Source organism: Ovis canadensis, chromosome 24 (genome assembly GCF_042477335.2).
Source record: "Ovis canadensis isolate MfBH-ARS-UI-01 breed Bighorn chromosome 24, ARS-UI_OviCan_v2, whole genome shotgun sequence".
NCBI classification, from domain to species: domain Eukaryota; kingdom Metazoa; phylum Chordata; class Mammalia; order Artiodactyla; family Bovidae; genus Ovis; species Ovis canadensis.
The window spans coordinates 40040352-40060997 of NC_091268.1; the positions used below are offsets into that span (position 1 = coordinate 40040352).

The following is a 20646-nucleotide window of genomic DNA, read 5'->3' on the forward strand; positions in this document are numbered from 1 at the left end:
ATCCAGTAAGTCGGGCTGGCCAGTGTGAGTAGGACCAGTGACCAGAGCTAGGGACTGAAAGCAACGCTGTCCTGAGCAAGTGGCCTCGGGCCATGCTGGGCAGGAGGCGCTCGGCCAGCCGCAGCCCAGACCCGAGCCCAGGCCCCCAGCTCTCAGTGAGTGCCAAGAGAGGGGCGCGCCACCAGATGAGGCCGCAGAAGCTGCTGAGCAAGTTTATTCCAAACCTGTTAACAAGCAAACGTAAAAGGTAAAAAGGTGATCCACGCAAACCGTGAAACTGATGCCTCTCTTCCAAATGGGGCAGGCGGTCACTCCCCCGAAGGCGGCGGCCTGGCTAGTGCTGCCGGGACCGTAAGGACCTTTTGTTTGATCTGGACATACCGGTCTCCCTCTCCTTCTCGGGGTCGAAGACTTCTGCACAGAAAAGCCAGAAGGCACTGTGAGTGGCGGGGCTGGTGGGCGCCCCCAGCCATAAGCCTGTGCCGAGGACTCTGTCCCACGGAACAGTTCACCCCCCAGGGAGGCAGGATGAGCCCGTCTGGGGATGCACTTTCACCTCCCCTCCAGAGACAGCTGCAGGGGAGCGTGTTTACTATACCAGACCCTCTCGCGTCTCAGGGTTTCTGCTGGGTTCCAGAGCACCTTGCGGAACCAACACCAGCAAGCAGGCCGGCCTCCAATGACCACAGAAGGTACTTCAGTACATGGGGCCCAGGGCCCGCACACACATGGAGCCCTTGTTGGGGTGCCCTGCCGCCCCTCGCCCCGGTGCCCCCTCAATGCTGGGCACGCACACTCTGGCATACACACAGCCCTGCCACAGGCCAGGAGGAAAGCAAGTGGCTGGGAGACACAGACCTGGCACCTCGTGGGGCCAGTAGTCGTTACAGTGGGGACAGTGCGGCTCCGAGTTGGACTGGAAGTACTTAGCCACACAAGGTAAGTGCATCCTGATTCCACACGTCTCACAGCTTTGACCCTGAAATGAGAAAGTGATGGCTTGAGAACACATCTCTGTGTTCATAACCCTTCAGCGGACTGCAAAGAAGGCATCCCACTGGCTTGGTAATTTTGTCTTCCAGGCCCCAAACGGACAATGAGAACAACTCTGAGTCTTCAGTGCAGTGGGTTTTAGTAAAGCAGCTGACAAGTGAGTGCAAAGGGAAGAAGCTCAAGGCTCCAGAGGCCAGAGCAGGGCAGAGTGGGTGGCGGCCAGGACCTTGGAGCAGCAAGGCCACCCCCAAGCCTGGACTCTGAGCATGAGTGGGCCCTGGAGGGGGCATGAAGACGACCACGGCTTTCAGAAGGCACTTCAGCAGCGTGGGGCAGAGCTTTAAACAGCCGTGTGCACACTCTGTTCTAGAAATTCCACTCTTGGGATTCCAACCCAAGAAACATAACCACTAGGTAGGTGCCCAAGGATGGATGTGCCAAGAGGCCCAGCCCAGTGCAACTGATAAATGCAAAAAGAGAATGAAAAAGGAGGAAACACAGGGGCTTCCCTGGGCCTCCTGTGCCTTCCAGCACAGGGGGTGCAGGCGCGATCCCTGGTCAGGGAGCTGGTCCTACCTGCCTCACTGCCGAAAAACCGAACCATAAAAAAACAGAAGCAGCGCTGTAACAAACTCAATGAAGGCCTTAAAAAAGGCATCAGAAAAGTCTAAAGCAAAAAGGCAAAAGCAGAATCATCCAGCACTGGTCCAGCTGCTCTGCTCTGAAGCTGTACAATGTACTCAGAGGCCAACAGACGACAGGAATCTGTGGCTGAGACAGAAAGATGGTTGGCGCGTTGCTGCCACGATAATAGGAGACGCAGACTTCTGAGAGCACGCGTTGTAGCCCTGGGGCGACAGTGGGGGTCCTGGGCAAAGGCACACAGCAGGGCGGGGGGCAAAAATAAAAAGAGCCTGGGACAGAGCAGAAGGAGCAGGGAGAAGCAGGCCTTCGTGCACTTGTCGTCAGATGCTTCTGAGGAGATGCCCGTGGTCAGAGGCCTGGGCCCTGAGTGAGCCCTGGGCCCTGAGTGAGCCCTGGGCCCTGAGTGAGCCCTGCAGAGTGCGCCCCGCCCGGCCCCGGGCACCTGGATGAGCAGGCTGCGGCAGATGTTGCAGACCTTCACGGCATCGGGGTACGTCTCCCGGATGTACTGGTCCATCTCCAGGATGGCCCGGCCGTGCAGGGTGAACTCCCCTTCCTTCTGCGGGGACACAAGGTGGGGGCATCTTTTATGAACTGGCACACCCAGCCTGCTTCCCGCCCAGGAGGTACCTCTGTTCCCACGGCCCGAGGCCAGGAAGGGGCAAAGGTCCGCACACCCCTTGCCCCGCAGGCATTCACACCGACCCCTTGTACAGCCTAAAGTGGGGAAAACTTAGGTGAGACCTAAAAGAAAAGCAAGGCGAGGACCACTGCCCCACATTTCCTTAGCACCATCCTCGTGCCTTCACAGACAGGAATCCTGGAGCTGCCCCAGCACTCCTGGATGAGGACAGAGGCCGGGAAAGGGAGCCGTGACCCCACGGAGTGAACCCCACAGCCCTGAGCCAGGCTCTTACTCCTTCCTCTCCCTCCCCCAGTGCCTCCCGCCCCGACCCCAGGGAGCAGCACCGCAGTGCCTCCCAGCACCACTGCCTGGAGCCTCTGCCTGGACCATCCAAGATCACTTCCGCCCACACCACTTCACAGATGATGCCGGAGGTGGTCCAGGGAGGCCCCAAACCAAGTGGCATGGGGTGTGGTAAGGCCTTCTGGTTCCCATATACACACAGTCCACACGCTGTGTAACCCCAAACCATGGGAAAGCCAGAAATATGGAAAAACTTGGCTGACCCTATGGCCAACTCACAAGGAAGAGGCAGGATGGAGACCTGACTGGAGACAAGTGTCACAGAAGCTCATGGACGTTTACGCATCCAAGTCAACTAAGGAACTGGGATGGAACTTCTTGAGCACGTGTTGTAGCCCTGAGGCTATAGTGGGGGTCCTGGGCAAAGGCACACAGCAGGGTGGGGGGGCAAGCCTTGCAGGGGCCGCCCCCGGAGCCTGCGGCGCTGGGTTTGGTTCAGTGCCCCTGCGCCTGCTTCTCCACCTCACATCACACAAGAGGGGCTGCTGCTCCCACCCCACACCCCATCCCCATGACTCCTGCCTCCATCCAGTGTGTGCAGTGCCACCCGGCCAGGGAAGCACATTCATCCTGGGCCTCCAGTGTCGGGCAGGTGACCACCCAGGAGAAGATGGGCATGGGCACAGAGTTAAGAGAGCCACAGCTCTGACCGTGGGGAGCAGGGCAAGCAGGCAGGACAGAGCCCAAGGACTCCCGCAACGGAGGGAGGCCCAGCACAAGGCAGTGGTGCCCTGCACCGCAGAGTCGGGCCAGTCAGGAAGGGGACAGGAGCTCTGTGCCCCGTGGTGCTGGGCATGAGAGGGCGGGGCCCAAGGCTGTCCTGGGCCCTGTGGCCGCTACCTTCTCAAAAGCCCCAAGTCCACAACGAGGCTGTCTCCACGGCCTCCACCCTGATCTACCCTTCCCCTGCTCGCCCCTCTGGGACCCTCTTTGGAGACCTGACCTCTGTGAGGCCCAGCCCCTGAGGCGCCACCATTCTTGGGCTGAAGAACCGAACCCCTGTCTGCCCACCTCCAGGCTCACCTTGTGCCCCTCCCCAGAGCACCCGGCCCCTCTCAGCTCCTGAGCCCACCCCGCCCGCTCGGGTGCAGGCCACTCCCTCTGCCCTGGACTGTCGTCCCCACCCCAACCAGCTGCCTCCTCCCCAGCCTGCTGCGGGGTGCCACTTCCTCCGCTGAGGGCAGGTCCCCTGTGAGCGCTGCTTCCTCTCTGTCTGCGACTCTACTTCAGCGAGAGTGGGCTGACCTCCAGCTCTCTCCCCAGACTGTGAGCCAGGCCTGGTTTTGCTCACCCTGTGTCCCCAGCACCTGACGCGTGGCCCAGCACTAGGCCGTGTCATGATAAACATCTAAGGGAAGAGTATATAACAGCCCTCGCATCGATCCCAAGGAGGAATGCCAAGGCTAGAGTGAACAAGTTGAAGTTCAGAGTCAGGCTTGAGTCACGTTTACTGAACGCCTACTAGCTGCCTAGAAGTGCCCCATGCTCATCACTCACGATGGCGCTCAGTCCTCTCACTAGGAGGGGTGGACTGCCCTCGATCTCCAAGGAAGATCCAACCCCAAGTAACCTCCTAGGCCTGACAACCATCCTGAGCTGGGGCCCTGTGCTGGGGACTGGTCCCTAGGCCGTGCGAACGTGCAGCTGCCAGCAGATGCCCAGGTTCCGAGCATCCACACTTCTCTGAGGCAGCCTCTGTCTCAAAGCCTCACCCACTGATCCCGACCACCCCCACCCCAGGGCCCCCGAGGGGCTGCACAGCTGCCTCAGCAGCTCTGTGCCAAGGCAGAGCCTTGCACAGGGCAGGGCTCTCCCAGTACTTGGCTGGGGGGAAAAGGGGTCCCATCATAACGAATACAGTGCTTCTGAGGAAAGCCCCATTTCTGAGAGGCCAAGGGGGAGACTCAGACACGGTCCCTCCGGTCAAGGTGCTGCTCCAGGAAGGCTGGTCAGAGCACCGGCCAGCACTCACCCCGTGGCCCCTCAGCTGGTCCTTCAGAGTGACTCAGAACACACGGCCACGGCCGTGCTGACCAGCCTGGGGAGCACTCCTCCCGCAGAACCAACACCGGCCAACCAGCATGGTCCTCGTCTTCCAGGTGGGAACCGGGCTCAGAGGCGAGAAGCCACCTCCAGAGGGAGCGGCCAGGCCAGAGGAGGACCCTGAGGTGTCTCACCACCACGCCCTGCCCCTCCCTGGTCTGTTCCTTCATCTACATGAGGGCCAAGGGATCAGTCAGCAAGGAGGGCTCCCTCAAGACTCACGGGGCTTTGGAGCCAGGCCTCAGGAAGGCAGCACCAGCACCTCCAGTTCCCCGAGGAGGAAACAGAGAGGACGGGAGCTGGGGCCCAAGCCAAGTCCAGCAGACCCCCAGAGGCGTTCTTTGCTCCAGTTGTCCCCGCTCCGGGCAGCAAAGCGCCAGTCCTGATCAAGTCGGGCACCCAGCCCTGCATCGTGTTGTGACAGCATCTAAGTACGCTGGACCCGCACGGCCACCCATGGGCCCAAAGCTGGGCACAGAGGCTGTGCCAGGGCGGCAGAGGGTGAGCCCCGGGGAGATGACAGGTGTTCATGCCAACGTGGACTGTATGAGTGCTGGTACCTTCTAATCTACGAGGAGTTCTTGTATCATCTGGGGGGTGAGTGTGAGGTACACTCTGTTCCTCTGGAACTTCAACTACCTGCCCAGCCGCAGTTCAGTAAGCAGCGCCTCCAGGAGTGATGAGGTACAAAGATGAGGTCACAGTCCCTGCCCTTAGAAAGCTTGGCCCGAGGACAGAGTGCAGCCAGTTATGACCCCTGAGGTGTCCAAGAACATTCCGTATTGCCAAATCCACCCAAGAGAGGAAGAAAAACTATGACGAAGCAATTGATAGGGGCCTGCAGTCACGCTCGCTGGAGCCTGGACACGGCTCAGCCACTTGCCGGGTGGGGGACTTCATCCAGATCAGGGAGCTGCAGTGGGTTCAGCTATAGAAAAGAGTGAAGGGCTCCCCGCGGTCGTAGGGGCTGAGCACCCGAGTACACGATGTGCAGAGCTGCCCAGAGGCGCTGACCCCACTAGCGGCTCCCACTACTCCTGCCCTCACCACTGTGGCCTCTCCAGACAATTCCTCCCACCCAGAAAGCACCGTAGGAACTGGATGTTTCTGGTCAGACTACCAGGGCAGCCCACCCCAAGATCAACAACTCAGAGCACGGCTGCCACAACTCCAGAGCTGAGCTCTCCCCAAAAAGGAAGTGAGCATCATGTCACCACAGCAGCGGCCTCCAGCCACAGGTCTGACCACCAAGTGAGGAAGTTGAGGGCCCCTCTGAGCAGTCCTGCCCAGACACAGCCCAGAGGGGCAGGAGCAGGACGCGCAAGGTGGCACGGAGCCTGTCTGGCTCGGGTTTCTTGGAAACAGTGGTGCATTTGTGGAAAAAGAACTGAAACGTCTGACTGTTCCAGCCAACAGAAATAGACACAGGGCATCAAGAAACTCAAACCTTTCACAGATTGCTACAGCTCCTCTCCAAAAGCTTGTCAACACAAGCTCTTTGCTCTTTGAGGGCCACCACCTAAGTGAAAGAATCCCAACAGCACTGGCGTTGGAGTACATGACAGTGATAATCACGATGGGGACAGTGACTCCTGTGGGCGCCCAGCACCGGGGCCTGACTCCCACCCCTCATCCTGCTCCTCACTCACCTGGAGGTGGAGCTATTCCTCCTCTCACAGACGAGGAACGCGGGGGCACCTGCGGCGGAATCTGGCAGCAGCCCCATGCTCCTGCCGACCGCACTACACCACCTGCCTGGGGACCAGAGTCCAGGGCCCGCACAGTTGGGGCTCCCACCCAGGTCACTGGAGTAAACAGGGTTCTCCTTGCAGGGTCACTGCGGGCCTCAACGCAGACAGCAGGGGCTCCTGACCTCCAGGATCTAAAGCCTGACAATCTGAATGTGGAGCTGACGTAATAATAATACCAAAAGAATGCGCAATGGCCTTCCCCAGGGCTTAGATGGTAAAGAATCCACCTGCAGTGCAGGAGACCCGGGTTCGATCCCTGGGTGGGGACGATCCCCTGGAGAAGGGAATGTAATGCAATGCAATGCGCTTGAATCATCCCCAAACCATCCCCCCTCCTCAGTCTGTGGAAAAACTGACTTCCACAAAATCAGTCCCTGGTGCCAAAGAGGTCGGGAAGTGCTGAGATAAAGGAACCTGAACAGGCTCAGCTCAACAGAGACCCATTAAATGCAATACGATTCTGGAGGACACAGTGAGACTCGCGGTAAAAAGTGAGCCAGGCTGGACCTGCAGCGAGAAATACCTCAATCAGCCACTTGCTTTGTACGAACTTCTGCAGCACGTGCTCAGCTTCCTTCTTCCTCATCTTCTTGCCTTTAAGCTGATCAACCAGGTTCAAAATATTTGTGGAAGACGCAAAGCCAGTGTCTGAGTCGATAATCAGCTCCAACTGGAAGAGACGGGAGCCACGCCCATCCATTAGACTGGGGAGAGCAGCTCTCAGGCCGTGATGCCGATTCTGGCGGGGTGCGGCGAGACTGCTCGTATCGCAGGCAGAGCTGAGGGGCTCTCCAGGAAAACAGCTTAACAATATGCACCAAAAGCCACAGATATGTTTTGACCCAAGTCGCTCCTGTAACACCATTCCAAATGAAGGACCTTAATGCCCCCTGAATCAGGAAGGATCACTTCACCTCCCTGAAGATGGAGAAGATGAGGAATGAATGAATAAGGAAATGGGGCAGCGCCTCTTCTACGCAGAGATGGGCAGGCTGGAACCGGGAAGGGAAGGCACCAGGGTGGCCCAGCGAGAGAACACACCTGGGAGCCACAGGGCTGCTGTGGACTGGGGCTGGGAGAAGCTTGCTGGAGGCTGCCTTGAAACTTCTGCCCACAGCAGAGCAGAGGAACCAAGAAGATGGGCTGCTTGTATGCACACACATGCACACACACACACACAGAGCCGTGTATTTACTGTCTTAGAATCTGATTCTCAATCCTGGCTGCTAATCAGCCCCAGAGGCGGCTTAGGAAGGAATGATTCTAGGACTCAGACCTGAGACCTGGACTCGACAGACCTGGAGGGAGGCCAGAATGTCTGCATTACTTTTACCTCCTCAGTTACTGCGGGGCACCCAGGGCTGAGAACCAGTGTCCTAACCAGGTGCTCACCCAGGTGAGTAGCAAGGTGGCTGAGTGAACGGCTCTGAAGCCGGGCAGGCAGAGCAGCACCCCTCAAATGATTGGGTAGGCGGATCACTGGGCACCTTCTCAGAATTCAGGCTCAGATTCAGCAGTCTGGGTGGAGACTAGGGTTCAGCCTTTCTGGCAAGGTCCCTGGGGATGCTGTTGCACCCTGGGACTCGAGCAGCAACACCCGCTCACCTGCATCCCACACCCAGGAGGTCCACTGTTATTCAACCAGTTAGAGTCAAACCCAGACCAGCTCTTCTTTCCCAGGCGGCCGTGGCAACCTCCCCAGCAATTACCTGGCAGCTATGAATTCTGAGAGGGGCACTCGGTGACATGCCCCTGCCAGGGCTTTCTCAGGCAGCAGGGGGACCCAGTAAGGTTGAAGTTTCCATTTCTGATGAAATACGGAAGTTTTCTGTAAGAAGCCTGGCTGATGGGCAATGGGAGTTGCTGTACTTACAGCCTTTCTAAAGAGATCCAGCTCATTCTCGGCAAAATCTGATGCCATTTTGGAAATTGAAGTCGTTGCAAGATTCACCTAAAAAATAAGTTAGCGTGAGAATCAGGCTGTGCCCTTCACTTGTCACAGTTAATTCACCTGCAGGCTCTTCCTTCCTCCCCTCTCCCTCCCCACCTCACCAGTCCTGGAGTACTTTGTGTCCAGGCACTGTGGGCCATGGGGATAAATTTAGAACCAGTCTTACAAGCTTAAATCTTTAGCTCAGTCAATATGTCTAATTTTCAGAGATTTCAGAACTCCCAAGGTTGTGCGATAGCTTCCAAACTCAGAAGAATTCGGGAAACTTGTCTGCATGCTAGCAGGGCTTCAAATGCACAAGGCATTCAGAACTCTGGCAGTAAATAATACTGATTTACCGACTTAACCCAAGATTTCCACAACCCTTTCTTCCAAGCAACAGGGTTTGGGAAACCCTGGGCTAGAGCCCCATTCTGTGTGGGCCTGGCGGTAGGAGCCTGGTCTCTGAAGGCCTAAAGCAATTCCCTACCCAAAGATGGGGGCTTGTATTTCACATCCTTCCCTAGCCAGGAGGGAAAAAAAAAATCTGAACACAGCAGGAGGGCCCAACAAGGTCTCAATCCTTAGTGACCTCACATGTTTCTTTCTTTCCAAAGCTTCTATGTCTTGTTCTAAATGAAAAGGCATTTTTATCCCTTTATCCCTAATATTCCATTCATCTAGGGTGACTTGCAGATGCCTGGCAACAACCAAAATAAAACCTAAGGCATGCTGCCCAGTCTCAGGGTGGAAGGGGCATTCCATGTGGGGCAACAAAGCAAGTGCTGTGTTGAGAGCCAGGCCCAGGTTCTATTACCCCCAACCCTGATGGCTGCAGAGGACACTACAGACCAGGGGGCCGGCAGCGAGCATGGAGAGACGGGACTGGGTCAGGGAGGTGGCCAGGCCTGGTGTCTTTCGCCCTCCAAGCCCCTGGTGAGGTGGGTGCGCCTTCATCCACACCCCAGGAAGGAGGGCAGAGGCTGTCTCCACTGCAGTTCCCCAGACACCCACCAGGGGGCTCTGTCTGCTCTCACCAGCGCGTAAATGGGTCTCCCGTCATCCTCAGTGACACCTTTCTTTATCTCTATGTACAAGGATTCCAAGACACTGTTAATGTTGTTGATGAAGTCCTCCAGCTTCTCTATGGTAGCATTACCTGGAAAAAAAGAGGAGAAAGAAGAAAGGCGGAGGGTGCTGCATCAAAAGTGTAGCTTGTTTCAATCTGCCATCAACCCGAACACGAAGCAGCAAAGCCACAACTGGGCGAAGGCCCCGGCCCTGCCGGGTCAGTGCCGATGCCTGCGGCTTCTTCCTTCCTGGAGCATTCAAACAGACGGCGCTGTGAGGCGGAAAGCCCGCCGAGGTCTTCCTGTCTTGGGTGGCAGCCCCGGCCTCCTCACCCCCCCAACCCCACCCCTAGTTCCCCGCTGCCTGGTCACCGTCCCCACCCAGCACCACGGTGCAGTGGGCATCACAACCCAACTCCTCCACAGAGCCTCTGTCCCGCCTCACGCAGGGATCACGTCCACCTTTATCCCTCCTCCTTTCAGTCAACACGTAAGCCCGGACTGAACACTGACACACAGGCCCTGTATAATGGCCCAGGGCTGCAACAGTGAAGAACAACCCCATGGCAGGAACAGCTGCTCACATCGAGCACCCATCCCGGGGAAGGCCCTGATTTGAGCACTTTTCACACAGTTATGAACCCATCCTGCCTGCAGAGGGGGGCAGACTTGCCCAGGGTTCACTGGGAGCCCTTGACCTGAGTGCCAGCCGCCTCCTGCTGCCCCTGATGGCAGGAGGTGCTGCCCAGAGATGTACAAGGAAGCCAGCACCCTTCTCCAGGGTCATCAGTCCACCAGCCTGGGACAGAGCCCGTGGAGCACTGCAGGGGCGGGGAGGATGGACAGCAGACTGGCGGGGGAAGGACGGACGGCCGGGAGGGCTGCGGAGGCTGCAGTGGAAAGTGGGAGCCAGATGGCCCAGGGCCCCGTGGGCCGGAGGGTACAGAGGTGTGTGCCCATCCTCCTGGGGGCCACGGGAGCCTTTCAGATCTGGGAGCACAGGAGGGACATGGTCAGCCTTGTGTCCTGGAATCACCCTGCTGAACTGAGAGACATTTCTTTTGTTTTTGTTTTTTTTTTGGTCTCATCTCACTGCATGCGGGATCTCAGTTCCCTAACCAGGGATCAAACCTGTGCCCTTGGCAACAGAAGCACAGGGTTTTAGTCATTGGACCACCAGGGAAGTCCCTGTGAGACTTTTAAACCCAGAGCATGTATTACTGTTTTCACTTACTACAATAACAAATTTCAAAAAATTTGTGCCTTAGAAAAATAATTACTCTAAGGGGGAAAAAAAAGCAGTGAAACAGACAATGTAACATTTATGAATAAAGCAATAATAAAACAAACAAAACAAAACGCTGCAGGCAAAAAGGGCAGGAAGGTTATCTACCACACTGATGACCAAGGCCACCGCTAGGAAGGGAACTAAGGTGAGCCGGGGGTCATCCCAGGGCACTTGATATCTGGCTTCTTACAGAGAGAGGTATGTGTAAGCTCTTTGAATTGCTAAATACTACAAAAGTCTAGAAAAACAAAAGGTCACTCTGGTGGCAGTGGAGGTCATGGCCAATGTAAGGGCAGCAGCTGTGTCACAGGCACAGCTGAGGAGGCCCGGGAGGCCCGGACAGAAATACCAAGATGCACATCACAGCGGGGTCTAACCTTCCCTGGTTTAAGTTGCTTAAGTTAAAAAAAAATAACTGAAGAAAAAAATCATATTAATAAACATGGTACATGGACGTGGCAAAATTGTAACAGTAGTGTGATGATGTGGCCACAGATGCTGTTTTAAAACTGTGATCAGAGGAGTGAGACACGCTCACATTTCCTGCCTCTGTGCCTCTGAGCAAGAGCCCTCCTTCTCACTAGTTACGAAAGCCAACTCACAGGACACTTTTTTCCAAAAGCTGCTCTGGTGCTCTCCTCCTCTCCCACACCACGCAGAGCACCTCCACCGTGGACTCCTCCACCCAGAAAAACTCGGCCGTGGGGAGAGGAGGCCCAGGCACCAAGACCCACCTTCCGCTGATGGACAGGAGCTACCCCATCTACCCCAAGTGACACAGCGGCAAGTCCCACCTCCTCTGAAAGTGAGAATTCACTTTTTCCACTGAAAAGGCCTCTCCTGGGTGCCATTCAGAAAAATGTACTCTGGGGGCGGATCAAAAGCCTTCTGCTGCCTCGGACTTTCCAGAAAGCCTGTCTGCAAAGATGAGCTAATAGCTGCCCTGCGCTTCCCTTCGCCCACCGCCTCTGGTTCGTTGTCCAGCCTCACTTTTCAGAAACATGAATGTTTTCAAAATATTTTCATCTAAGGGGAAAAAAATCCCACTTCCTATCACTGTCCTTCTTGCAGCAGCCCACCCCCTGCTCAGGGGCTCCTGTGCGCTCCACTCACCCCGCCCTCCGTGAGTGTGAGCGTCCGTCAGGGCTCAGCCACAGTCCTCACCTCGGCTGACCTGCACGCGGTTCCCACAGACAAGCTGTACCATGTCATTACCTGGGAATAAGCTTTCCTCCTGTTCAGCAGCACCCCCTCCCCAACTGGACTTCTTGGGGGCAACCAAGGCAGCTGGAGGGCCAGCCCAGGCCCGCCCTGCCCCTCTGGGGCCCCCAAGGCCCACCTCTCCCTTCCTCTGATCCCTGAAAGCCACATGGTGGCCTCAGAGCCAGCCTTCCCTTCACCCTCTCTCCTCCACCACCCCCGCTCCGCCTCTCAGGCGTCCCAGAACCGCCCCTTGCTGCCCTGCCCACTAGACAAGGGTCCTGGGCTCTGCCTTGTCCTCCCAGAGTCCTCAAGCACATCCTCCCCTCTCATACTTTGTTCCAGGCACCAGAGCTGGCTGCCCTACTCCTGGAGTTTTTCTGTCATATGTGTGACTTTTGCGGGGAGAAGAGACCCCACAACCAGAGAACCAGAGGGCAGGAAGCTGGGGGGGGGGCGGTCAGGTCCCAGGTCAGCCAGCAGTGGACCCAGGACCCATGTGCAGCCTATCAAACACCCTCTCAGTCTGAGCGAGAGAGGCTGTGACCGTGAGGTGCTGCTGTGCTTCCCATGCCTGGTAACCGTGGGCTCCCTGTGCCCGTTCCCCAGCCTGGCCACGAGCCCTCTACCAGTCCTGCGTGCTCCCTTCCCAACAGCCTCCCACACGTTTCTTTCTAAGATAGCCAGAATTGGGAACGCTTGCTTGCTACCAAGATCCCTGACGTGCCCATTAACGATCAAGGTAACACAGATCGGCGCTTCCCAAAATCAAGCCTTCACAGCAGCTACTTTTCACTGCTCTGGCCCCTCTCCCTGGAGCCCACAGTAGAGAAGCTACAGCTGGCAAGTCTGGGCTACATGAGTGTCTAATGATCCATTTGGCCCCAGTATCCCGTGAGTCCAAGGTCATGATACCGGGCATGAGACACCGAGCATATCACGTGATTCTGAAGCAACTATTTCTAGTCTTGGTTCTACCACTTCCAGGGATTTTAGCAAACTAACAAATAACATGACTCTTCCCTTCAGATTCCGAATCAACTAAGGAAAAACGACAGGCTTTAGGCATCAGTGTATCAGGTTTCTGTGGGTAGCCCTGGCTCAGAGGCTGGGTCCCTCCACACTAATGACCGGCAGTCAGCAAGGTGGGATGCCCATGCTCGGCAGCATGGCTGGACCAAGCAAGGGTCTGTAGCTCCCCGGCGGCCCTGTGCTCTCTCCCTGTATGCACAGCGTGTGTGCCCACACCTTGTGGGCTGTGGTGAAGTCCTCCTGTTGGGTTGGGAACAACAGGCCTGTAAATGCAGGGCTCATTTCATCACTGCAAGAACACTAAGTCCGTAAGGTGAGTTGCTATCATCAGCTTTACATACCAGAGTTAAAGCACTTGCCCCGAGCTCCTCCAAGTGGAAATGAAGCCCAAGTCAAGCATGGGCTCGAAGAAGAGCCCTCGGGGCCTCTGGGGAGCAGAGCAAGCGTCCCCTGGGAACATTCCTTACCCCAGACCCCACCAAAGTCACATCTAATTCCTCTAGAACTTGCCCTTAGAGTCACAAAGAGAGACGCGGCCAATACAGAGAGACAGTGAGTGTGCAGGCAGGCCCTGGGAAGGACGCCAGAGGGCCATGCCCAAAGGATACACGCTGAGGCGGGCCGGCCAACACCTCATCCATCTGCCAAGAGAGGAGGTCCAGACCCTTCGGCCAGGTCACAACTACGGGAGGAACTGAACTAGAGGACTCAGAACAGAACAGAACTGCTCCTTCTGTAGCAGGAAGTGCCTCCCCGTAGGGCCAATTAAAAAATGGGACTCAGGGCAATGGACAGGCTGGGGCAGCAGAGAACCAACGGGACGCTTCTCTGAGGAGTAGGGGCTGGTTCAGTTCCTTTTGAGAGACTTTTTTCTGGCCATCACTGCATACATTATCTCTTTTTCTTTAAAAACAAATTTTAATTTACCCAACAGACTTCTTATTCATCAGTCTCTGCTCCCAGAAGCCTACGGGAGCCCAGGGTTCACTGCATGCTTGGGCAGCAGGAAGTCTGCTGCCCTAACTTCTGAGCAACAAATAGTTTTGTTCCAAACTAGACGCCACGGATAGGACATTTTTAGGCAGAGGAAATACTATTTTAGGCAAAGGAAATAACAGCAAAAAATAAGACCCCAGGGGACTGAACCACGCATGGGCCAACTTGCCCCATGGGAACCCTCTCATCTGGTGGGGCGAGCTGGGTGGTCCTCCTGAGTGCCGCACTGAGGACAGGGCCACCCAGGCCCGGGCCAGACATGGGCGCTGGGGCACAGAGATGTGCGAGGGGTCATGTCCCGGCCTGGGGCTTTCGTATTAACTGCCTGGGGAAGGTGGTCCTCTTGACCAACAGTGCGATGGGTGAGTGGGAAGACGAGAGCTGACAATGTCACTTCCGTGGAGCAACTAGTGAACAGGGCTGGGAAGAGCTGGCATGAAAGGTGGACAGCCTTTCATGGGGCAGAGAGACTAGACAAGAGTTCTCTCCATCCGTAAAGCACCTGCGACAGTTTCATTCCCTCAGGATCTCATAAAAGGCCCCCACAAACGACTGCCAAGAGAATACCAAGGGTCAGAGAGGTTAAGGACTTAACCAAGATCACAGGGCAGGTGACAAAGTCTGGACCAGAAACATGTGGCCTTCAGCCTGGCACAGCGACCAAAGGACTTGAGCATTCATTTTTTAAAAAAAGGAAAAAATTCTTACTCAAATATGCAATGAGGTCTGAGAACTACGTCAAAATGATACGGGGGTGAGCAATTAGGAGGACAGATAAAATAAGATTAGTCATGAATTGTTTTAACTGGGTGATGAGTACATGAGGCTGCACTGTATTATTCTCTCTCCTTATCTCTCTTTTTCCATAATAAAAGGTTTAAAAAATATTTCAATGCTCAACAATACACCCTGGTGCCATTAACCCTCCGGAGTCTGAAACAAGGGAAAAATGACAGTGTCCTGTGACAACAGAGATTAGCTCAGGGCTCTGATGGTGCAGAGGGAACAGGCTTTTAATAATGGGCTCTTTTAAAAAAATCTATTGGTGAGAGATTTGTCTCCAGGTATAGACATCATTTTTTTTTTCTTTCCCCAAAATCAAGAGGTCATTTCAGTTAGGAAGTCTACTCTTGGGCCTAAACGACAGGGCATAAACCTTACCTGATAGCCCTCGGCACAGCTCCAGCATCTCGGCCACAGGCATTAAGTGCCATAAAACCCATGAGAACATTGCTGGAGTGGCGACAGGGACAGACGCCCACTGTCCATATGAGTGCAGGAAGCCTACTCATCAGCCATTCCCCTGGCTGAGGCCTACTGTTCAGCAGTTCTGGCAACAAAGCAACAGGACTCCCATCATGATGGTGCTGAGATGGGGCAGAGTCCAGATTACACGGTGAGTCATCCCAGGAAACCCAACCACTTTCAGCAGAACTTCACTGCGGATGCTCTTCATGTGCATCTCATTTTCATCTCGCCCTCTGAAAACAAGCAGTCCACCCATCACTGAGATGTGTGGCAGCCCCCACCCGCAACCATCCAAGCAGTCAAGGAGCTGATGAAGGCTCTGCAGGGCTGGGCTGCCACCCCGGCTGGACCGAGCAGCTCAGCTGCGTCCCCGAGCTTCTCCCTCAAGCTCATCTGAGCAGAGCTGTGGAGACTGACAAGCCAGATGTCCACGCAGACCAGGCGGGAAGCTAGCAGTGGGCACAGAGGGTGAAGTGGACAGCGAGTGTCCCGTTGAGAGAGGCAGGGCTCTTCTGCTCCAGGCATGTGCCCAATTTTTAGATTTTTATTAGAAAAATTGTTTTTTCTCATGTGAGAAAAGTTTTTTAAAAAACAGTTTTTAAAAATTAGAATTACTATAGGGTAAAAACTACACTTGCAAACTAGATCCCAATGACAGCACCAGTTTTCAAAATGTGGTTTGGGCTGGAACCCTGCCATAAAGACAGAGGGAGACTGCAGAGGCCACGGTGTCCCAGGTCCACCAGAGAAGCAACTGTGGTTTCTCAGGGGAAACAACTCAGAGGAATTGACTGTGTCACACACATTCATCTGATAGACTGAACGTACAACGGACAATAACCATGTATAAAAACAGGGCACTGATCCACAACTGGCACCAACCAGCCCAGGAAACCAACCTATCACCCACAGGAAGCCACCAGTAACCTCTGTAGAATGACCAAGTCTTGATTAATAACTGACAGCTTCCCTGATTTCTGCTTTGGGCCCCACCAGAGAAAGTCAGGAATGTTCCCCCGAACCCATCACAGGCTGTCCTGCCTCTAGTTAGCCCGCCTCCAGCTTCCCGAGCCGCAGCCTCCAATTGGGCCCGCCGAGGCCTTCCCTCTCCCCCACCATGGAGCTTCCCCACCCCTCTGCCTGCCATCAGATCTCCAAAACACAAGTGCCTTGAGAGAGCAAGCTCTGAGTAAACAGCCGTCGCCTGTTCTCACCTGGGTGGTCTTTGCTTATGCCCACACCTCATACACGTGGGAATTGGCTCAGCGGCCCGTTCCCAGCAGGGCTTAGGAAGGGGCTGAAAGGCGTGCAAGCCTGCGGTGCTGTCAGAAGAGGACTGACCACTTCCATCCTGCTCACTGTAGCCCTCCTCTGAGTCCCCACCGCCTAGCCCCATCCTCCACATGCAGCTAGGGTGCGACCAGATCCCGGCACTACAACCACCCACCTGGAAGCCACCCGTGACTCCCACCACTCCCAGCCACACTCCCGTGTGCCTGCTCGCTCTCCACTCGGCTGTGCTAGCCTTCCCCTGGCATTCACACCCCCCTCGGCACCTGCCCTCGTCATCTCCTTCTACGAGGAAATGATGACCACACTGTCTGGATTTTCTAAGAAAACCCCTGTATCAGAAAATAAGCTTATAGAGGGCTTCCCTGGTGGCTCAGTGGTAAACAATCTGCCTGCCAATGCAGGAGACACGAGTTCCATCCCTAGTCCAGGGAGATCCCACATGCCACAGACTAGCCAAGCCCATGCACCGCAACTACTGAGCCTGCGCTCTACCGCCCAGGAACCGAGAACTACTGAGCCCACGTGTCACCACCACTGAAGGCCACGTGCCCTAGAGTCCATGCTCTGCAACAAGAGAGACTAACGCAGTGAGAGGCCTGTGCACGGCAACCAAGAGCAGCCCCGCCCGCCACAACTAGCGAAAGCCCATGCAGCAGTGAGGACCCAGCGCAGCCAAAAATAAATAATTTTAGGAAAAAAAAGAAAGAAACTGAGCTTATGAATTCCTATTGCAATTCCATCGCACTAAGGACCAACATCACGGACCTTCTGGGGCTCACTTCCCCACCCCCAGCCCCAGGATCTGAGAGTGGACGCTATGGGGAGGGACGTACAGGAAGGAAGGGGCCGCAAGGAGCAGGAAGTACTCTGAGCCAGGCACGTCGCCTAAGCTCCCTGTGTGACCCTCACAACTTTTCCATGAAGTAAATCAGATTTCCTTTACAAAACAGAAAGCAAAGACAGAAAGTGAAAAAAACAAAAAACAAAAAAACTTTTCTGAGTCCCCGATTTGAACTTGCATCTTCAAGAAAAGGCTTCCTTGTTCCTGCCAGTGGCGTGTGTGGTGATCCTGCTGAAGAACTGACTCTCCGTCCTCCCACACACCCACAAGTCCGCCCTTCATGGGGGGGATGCAACGCAAAACACATTCCGAACCTAATGAGGCCCACGCTTAGGAGAGCGTGGAGCACACAGAGGTCCCAGCTCAGCAGATCCACGCTGGCCTGGGAGGGACCGTGCCCACCCTGCCCCCACCTCACCCCACAAACTTGGACACAGTCAGTCTTTCAAGAGCCAGAGATGTGAAAGCCACAGCATTCATTCCCTCCTGGCTGCAGAACTTCCAGAACCCAAACACTCCAGCCTGAGCACACATCACAGCTGCCTGCTGTGAAATTCCATATGTTCAAAAATTCATCAAGTCCCGTCGGAGATGTTACTTTTCATGCTAATTTTATGCCACTTTTCAGTTATGGGCACACGCGTAATCCCCCCTGATTAACTGGAATGGCAAGCCGGCTGACATCAGTAAGGTTATTATCACAGCAAAAGGAGGGGAATGTGCAATGAGATCATTAAAAGCAGGAGGAAAACTTATTTGGAGCCAGCATCTGATCATCGCTGAGTCCTCCGTGGAAAGAGAAGGTGCGTTTAAATGTGACTGCGGACACAGGAGGGAACACTCAGCGGAAAGGTGGGCAGTATCACTGCCTCGCCACTAATACAGGCCACGCACCACGAGCCGGAGCCCTGAGTGCAGAAATGGCCATGTAAACCCACATGAGAAAACAAAGCTAGCAGGAGAGGCTTGACAAACACAGAAAATACCCTCCACTCCCAAGGTTCCTCTGACAGTGTGCCCTAACCTGTTTTTGGTACATGCATTTCAGTTCACTAGTTTTTTGCCTGAGCATCCTATTGCTTATTCTACTCACTGAAATAATGTGTCAATTTTTTAATCTAAGATTTTAGACATTCTACCTAATTTGTCCTTTCGACAAACTGTATATGACAACTAAATGTAACATGTGACACTGGGGTGGCTCCTTTGCTAAAAAAGACAATGTTGGGACAACTCGAGAAACTCCAATGGGATCTACGGACCAGATGATAGTGATGATCAATGTTAATGTTTGGGTTTTAATGGTCGTCCTGTGGTTATGTAGAATGTCTTTGCTAGAAGGAAACACACGCTAAAGAATGTAGGGGCAACAGAATTTCAAACTGGTAACCTACTCTCAGATGATTCAGGGTAGGGGAAGTTCTTACAACTCTCCTGTGAGTTTGGAACTACTTCAAAATAAAAAACGAATTTAAAAAGCAAGGCTAGGAGCTTCAAGCAAGGCAGGCCCTCTGTGAATCTGGCACTAATGTGGAAGGCAGCATGGGGCAGCGAAGGGGGAAGCCCAGAGCCACTGTGTGAGAAGAGGCCGCACAGCAATTCACACTCCAGGGGTTTCTACTTCCTGCTCTGTAAGACAAGGAGGCTGCACCCAATGATTCCCTAAAACCCAACACGTTCAACCACACAAAACCAGAAAGACCAGCCCCCAGAGTTTAACAAGGCAAGTAACTTTGAGAGACTTGTTACCATGAAACTGCGGACCTGGCAACATTTTGCTTCTGCCCTTAAAGCCACATGATCAATGACACACATTCCATCCAAGAGTCAGATTCAGGTTCAGGGCCCCCTCAATCCCCCAAGGGGGGCAACACCATTCCCTGATAACATCATCAGGAAGAAATACCTACTTCCCAAGGGCTCCTGGGCCTCTTACAAAGGCTTCAAAATTCAGGTTTCCATGCCTGTTTTGTTTTTCAGAAACTGAACACCAACTGTCTTGGGAGTCATTTTGAGGAGGGGGCCTCTCCAGGTAAGTAGAAAGAATACTTCTCCTGAATGCTGCATCTATTTTCATTGAGTCCCACACTGATGACACAGGGCCTTATGAGACCGAGAGAATGAGCTGCATTGTGGAAACCTGCTGACTTCCCTACACGGCACTGACAGGCCACAGATCACATGCCATACGTTCCATTCATACAGCTCTGGGGTTGAGTGACGTCATCAAGGTTCCACAGCTACCAAGGAGCAAAGCTGGTTTAAATGCAGAATTTTTTTTAAACAGCTTTGTTCAGATATAATTCACCTGCAATTTTAAAGGGCACAATTTAGTAAGTTATGATACGTTACACCCTTGAAACCACGACGATCAAGATACTAAGCATACCCATCACCACTGAAAAGTCTCCTCGTGTCTGTGTGCAGTCCCTCTCCCACTGCTCACTACCCTCCCCTGTGCCATATCCCCAGGAGACCGCTGAACTCCTTTCTCTCACTACGGCTAAGCATGCGCTGTCCAGAACTGTGTCTATATGGATTCATACAATATATACTCTCCTTTGCTTGGCTTCCCCACTGGGCATGACCATGTTGAGATTCATTCATAATGTAGCACATAGCAATGGTTGGTCCCTTTCAAATGCTAAGTAGCACCCACCATCAGATGGATAATACCACAGTCCATCTACCAGTTCACCTGTCGATGGGACAATTAGTTTTTTCATTTTGGGGCCATTACAAGTAAACCTACGCTGAAGACTTAGGCATGAGCCTTTGTGTGGACACATATCTTCATTTCTCGAGCCTAAAAACAAATACATGAGAGAGAAATAGCTGTCATGAAACTGCCGCACTCTTTTTCAAGATGGCTATAGCATCTGATACCCAAGAGGAAGTGAGTGCTCCAGCTCTTCCGCTGTCTTGCCAGCACGCGATACACAGTCTTGTAAACCACATATATTCTGATAGGCATTTGGTGGTCCCTCACTGTGGTCTTAGTTTGCATTTCCCTAAGGTCTAATGAAAGGATAAGCATCTTTTCATGTGCTCGTCTGCCATCCACAGAACTTCTTTGGTGAAGTGTCTGTTCAAGTCTTTTGTCCCTTTTTTAACTGGGTTGTATGTTTTCTAATTGTTGAGTTTTGAGAGTCCTCTATATATTCTGGATACAAACCTTTTATCAGATATGCGATATACAAATATTTTCTCTCGGTATTTGGCTTGTCTTTTCATTCTCTAAGCAGTAAGTATATTTCAAAGAGCAGAATTTTAAAATTTTGAAGTGCAATCAACAATTCGTTCTCTTATGGATCATATCCAAGAAATC

The 20646-nt window shown here is 54.0% G+C and overlaps 1 protein-coding gene across 10 annotated transcripts in view; it reads right to left on the reverse strand.

The window, feature by feature from the left end:
• Window positions 1-198: 198 nt before the first annotated feature.
• The window catches only part of NSMCE1 (NSE1 homolog, SMC5-SMC6 complex component), a 35264-nt gene continuing 14816 nt past the window's right edge, over window positions 199-20646 (reverse strand). For 6 of the 10 annotated variants that reach the window (XM_069570775.1, XM_069570779.1, XM_069570781.1 and 3 more), the window contains 6 exons: window positions 9388-9509; window positions 8294-8371; window positions 6944-7090; window positions 2081-2197; window positions 859-979; window positions 199-414 (listed from right to left, as the gene is read on the reverse strand). In XM_069570775.1, coding sequence (XP_069426876.1) covers window positions 335-414; window positions 859-979; window positions 2081-2197; window positions 6944-7090; window positions 8294-8371; window positions 9388-9509 — 665 coding nt within the window. In that variant the 3' untranslated portion in view covers window positions 199-334. Of the gene's footprint in view, window positions 415-598; window positions 675-858; window positions 980-2080; window positions 2198-6943; window positions 7091-8293; window positions 8372-9387; window positions 9510-20646 lie in introns of all 10 variants that reach the window. The other 4 variants (XM_069570774.1, XM_069570784.1, XM_069570783.1 and 1 more) reach the window with 1 other exon arrangement.